The sequence below is a fragment of the Nestor notabilis genome, unplaced genomic scaffold (assembly GCF_000696875.1).
Source record: "Nestor notabilis isolate BGI_N333 unplaced genomic scaffold, ASM69687v1 scaffold19126, whole genome shotgun sequence".
NCBI lineage: Eukaryota > Metazoa > Chordata > Aves > Psittaciformes > Psittacidae > Nestor > Nestor notabilis.
The window spans coordinates 1-4,042 of NW_009933542.1; the positions used below are offsets into that span (position 1 = coordinate 1).

Below are 4,042 nucleotides of genomic sequence, written 5' to 3' on the forward strand. Positions count from 1 at the left end.
TGTATAGAAAGCGCCCGTGGTGCTGTAAGTAGCGTTTTGGTGTATAAACAAGTTGCTCAGTTGATGTTCTTTACCCAGCCTGAAGTCGGCTCCAGCCTCGTAGTTGTTTGCTGCTCCATGAGGCCAACTTTAGAGCTCAGCAGTATAATAAAGTTTTGAAAAGACTTGTTTTGCTCTTGCTTCTGTTATTCACACGTCCCTGGTGGTGTGTAAGAACACAGACTGACTTTCAGCTCTGTACCTGGGCACCCAGTGGATCATCTCTGCTCTCTTATCACCTTCAGGGGAACCAGGAAACATGTGCTGCAGCTTAACTTGGACCAGACCCCTTTAATTAGAATCACAGAGTTGTTCACGTTGGAAAAGACCTTTAAGTTCATCAAGTCCAGGCATTCCCAGCAGTGCCAAGGCCACCACTAACCCCTGGCACTGAGGCCTCCCGTTCGCTCCAAGCCCTGCCCTGGGCAGCCTGTTCCAATGCCTGAGCACCCTCTGGGCAAGGAATTGTTCCTCAGCTCCAGCTAAACCTGCCCTGGGGCAGCTTGAGGCCGTTTCTTCTTGTCCCACCCCTTGTTCCTTGGGAGCAGAGACCAGCCCCCTCCTGGCTCCATCCTCCTGTCAGGCAGTTGCAGAGAGCGATCAGGTTCCCCCTGAGCCCTCTCTTCTCCACGCTAAACCCCCCAGGTCCCTCAGCCCTTCCCCATCACACTTGTGCTCCAGGCCCTGCTCCAGCACCTCAGTGTGTTGCAGTGCACTCAGTGCCCTCATCCAGATCATTAATAACAGGTATGAAACAACTGTCCCCAACACCATGCCCTGGGGAACACCGCTTGTGTCTAGCCCTCGATGGGGTTTAACTCCCTTCTCACCACTCGTTGGGCTCAGCCAGCCAGTGTTTTACCCAGCAAAGAATATGCTCATCCAGGGCAGGAGCAGCCAGTTTCTCCAGGAGAATGCTGTGGGAAACAAAGGCTTTAACTCGAGTCCACGTCAACACCATCCGTTGCCTGTCCTCATCCCCTGAGCACATCACCTTGTAGAAGGAGATCAGGTTAGTCACAGACATGTCAGGCAGATCTGACTCAGCTCAGTCACTGTTCCCCCACATCCAGTGTAGGATGGAGATTCCCCTTATCCCTCCTTTTAGAAACCTTTTGAATGGCAGTAGCCAGATAAGACAATTCCTGTTGGATGCAGAGGGCACCTGAGCCCGTGCTGGTAACAGAATGCTCGAGGTGGGCTCAGGAATGAGCAGTGCTACGTGTGGTTCACTGGTGCAGGTGTGTCCGTTGGACAGTCAAATACCTTTGTAGCCAGAGGGGTTATTAAAAAACTTTATTAACAGGAATGAAACCGAAGCTGTAACCAAGAGGCAGCAGAACGCGGAGTTGTGTGTGCGGCCGAGGGCTCTGCTGGGGGAGCGCACCCGGCCCTGGATTCCTCATCGCTTGGTGGCAGTAATGGCCCGTGGAAAGTCAAGCCCCAGCCCATGGGAGACCAGTCCTACAGCGGGAACCCGCGGCTGGGGGGCTGGCTCTGCCTTAGGGGTCAGGTCTAACACCTCAAGCGCAGTTGTGATGTGTCTGCTCTAGCAGTTAGCTCCCAACTGGCTTAGTTAAAGTACTCCGAAGGGTAGAATTTACATCTCCCTTGTTTAAATGAGTTTTTAAACTGGGTTTGGTCCCACATTGAAGAAGTTAAGAGCTGTGAGCTCGTCCTTCAAGACAGCAAGATAGATGCAAGGCTCTCCTGCCCTGCGAGGAAGAGGGAAAGCAGCAGCCCGATGGGAGCATGATGAATACCACTGCTTATAGGCTCCCTGTAGCTTTGTGTCTGTGCAACAAGGGGCACTGGGGACAGGGGTGTCTGAGACAGGATGAGAATGGAGGTGGCTGTAAGATGAACCATGGAATGGTTTGGGTTGGAAGGGACCTTAAGGCTCATCCAGTTCCAACCCCCTGCCATGGGCAGGGACACAATAGATCAGCAGCTTCATGCAGAACGGGTTGATGAAGGTCACCCAAGCAGCAAGTGGCTGGAGCTGTGTTGGGGTAGGATGGGTTGTGTTATCTCACACGGGCAGTGCAGGGAAATGCAATTTGCAAAGAGGAGAAGTGCCAAAGGCCAAACTCTTCATCTCAATTCCAAATTGGACTTGGAAATGCAGCTTTTTATAAGTAAAAAAAGCCAAATGCCTGACACAGACCCAAGGGGTGAGGAGCCCGTTGAAGGGAGCTGGCGGGAGAGCCTGAAGCCTGTAAAACCCAGGCCTGCAGCTCTGCCCCCAGCTTGCCTCGTTGAAAGAAAGAGCTGTCCCAAGAGAACTTTGAAGATATCAAAGCGTTGTTGCAGTCTAAAAACGCTATCACACTCACATGATTTAGAACAAGCTGCAATACATTAGATTTCTTCTCAATTTAAAGTACTAGAAACGGCAGAATGAGAGAACCAAAGCCTTCACCCAACAGAGGGACACCCAGGAGATCTCTGTGCAACATACAGGGGAGCAGGAACTTACTCAGAGCTTACTCAGACAGTGAAGCTCTTCTGCAGGGCAGAGGAGAAGCCTCCATCATGTGTTAACACCACATGAAAGATGGACAGAGGGATGTAAGCAACTACAAAAACAGTTGCCTCCAGAACGAGTCTTCCCTGCGTGCCCCAGGCCAGGCTCCGAACAGCAGAATTCCAGGTACACGGGGAAAGAAAAGGGAATTCAGGACCTTTTCCTACCTGGATGTCGGTGGGGAGCAGCTGCTCATTCCCCTTGTTCACACCATGATTTCACTAATGTCAAAGCAGCTCCTCGCTGCCGCTGAGGGGATGGAGACGAGCGGGTTTGCCCATCCCAGTCCCTTCCCAAGCACCCCCGTCCCATCCGCACCGGGACAAGGAGCACGACGGATGCGATGGGGGCCGGGGAAGCAGCGCCTGGCGCACGGCTCATCATCCCAGAGAGCTTTCCCTGCGGCTGCTCCCGCTGCCCGTGCCTCAGCGCAGCGCAGCTCCCGGGCGGGTACGGACGGGACACACAGACATGCACACACTGGCCACAGGGAGAGCGCGGCGCACGAACACTTGGAGCAGTCTCTGTACACATGCGCCGGGCGCATTAGGACCTGCAGCAGCCCGAGCCTCGCACTTCCTTCTTCACGTAGTCGTGGAGCTTGAATTTGGGCTCATTGGGCAGCTTCATGGATCTGTGCTTCAGTTCCCTGCGGGAAGGGGGGAACCACGTTAGTTTCTGAACTGCCTGGCCCGGATCAGCTGGACCAGACTCGGTCTAGATCATGGAATCATGGAATGGTTTGGGTTGAAGGGGTCTTAAAGCTCCTGCAGTTCCAGCTCCTGCACAGTGCCAGCCTGCAGCAGTGCCCAGCACGGCCACCACACCGGTCACTTACTTTGCGATGGCTGTGAATGCTAACTCCACATTGAGGCCACTTTTTGCACTGGTCTCCATAAAGGGCACTCCGTATTCCTGCGGGACAAGACACAGTGGGGTCAGAAACATCACCTGGGACGTTCCTGAGGGTTTCCAGCTCGCCCCGAGCCCGGCCAACAGCGGTTCCTGCCGCAGGAGCCGGTGCCCTGCCCTGGGACAGGAGCTATACGCAGCAGGCAGGAAAAGCTGGGCAAGGATTCACAACTCGGGCATCTCTGCATCAAAATGGTTTTAGAGGACAAAGAAGCTAAAAACATCAGTGCAAGCTTCGAGGAAGAAGAGCAGATGAGGAGGAAGAGGAGAGCACGAGGGAAGTGAAGCAAAGCACTCCCAGAGGTGTTTTGGGTCAGGCTGGCCCCCAGTTAACCATTTCATGGTGCACATCTGCATGTGCACTCACCCCCCCGCCAGAGCACGACCCCTGCAGCAGCTCTCATGTACCTTGGCTAATTTTTCTCCATCTTCCCTCTTTACCACTCTGTCCTGGGCCGAATCCACCTGCAAACAGCAACAGCAAAGAGCCATTTGGGATGATCTGGCAGGTCACTGTCCTTCCAAATCGTTATCCCCACATCCCCTCACCCCCCTCCCCTGCCC

The 4,042-nt window shown here is 54.0% G+C and overlaps 1 protein-coding gene across 1 annotated transcript in view; it reads right to left on the reverse strand.

The window, feature by feature from the left end:
- Positions 1-3,112: 3,112 nt before the first annotated feature.
- LOC104407605 (ras-related protein Rab-26-like) overlaps positions 3,113-4,042 on the reverse strand; it is a 22,185-nt gene continuing 21,255 nt past the window's right edge. Inside the window, exons 5-7 of the mRNA XM_010016929.1 lie at positions 3,887-3,943; positions 3,405-3,481; positions 3,113-3,215 (exon numbers count right to left, since the gene is read on the reverse strand). Of these exons, the coding sequence (XP_010015231.1) occupies positions 3,113-3,215; positions 3,405-3,481; positions 3,887-3,943 (237 nt within the window). The remainder of the gene's footprint in view (positions 3,216-3,404; positions 3,482-3,886; positions 3,944-4,042) is intronic.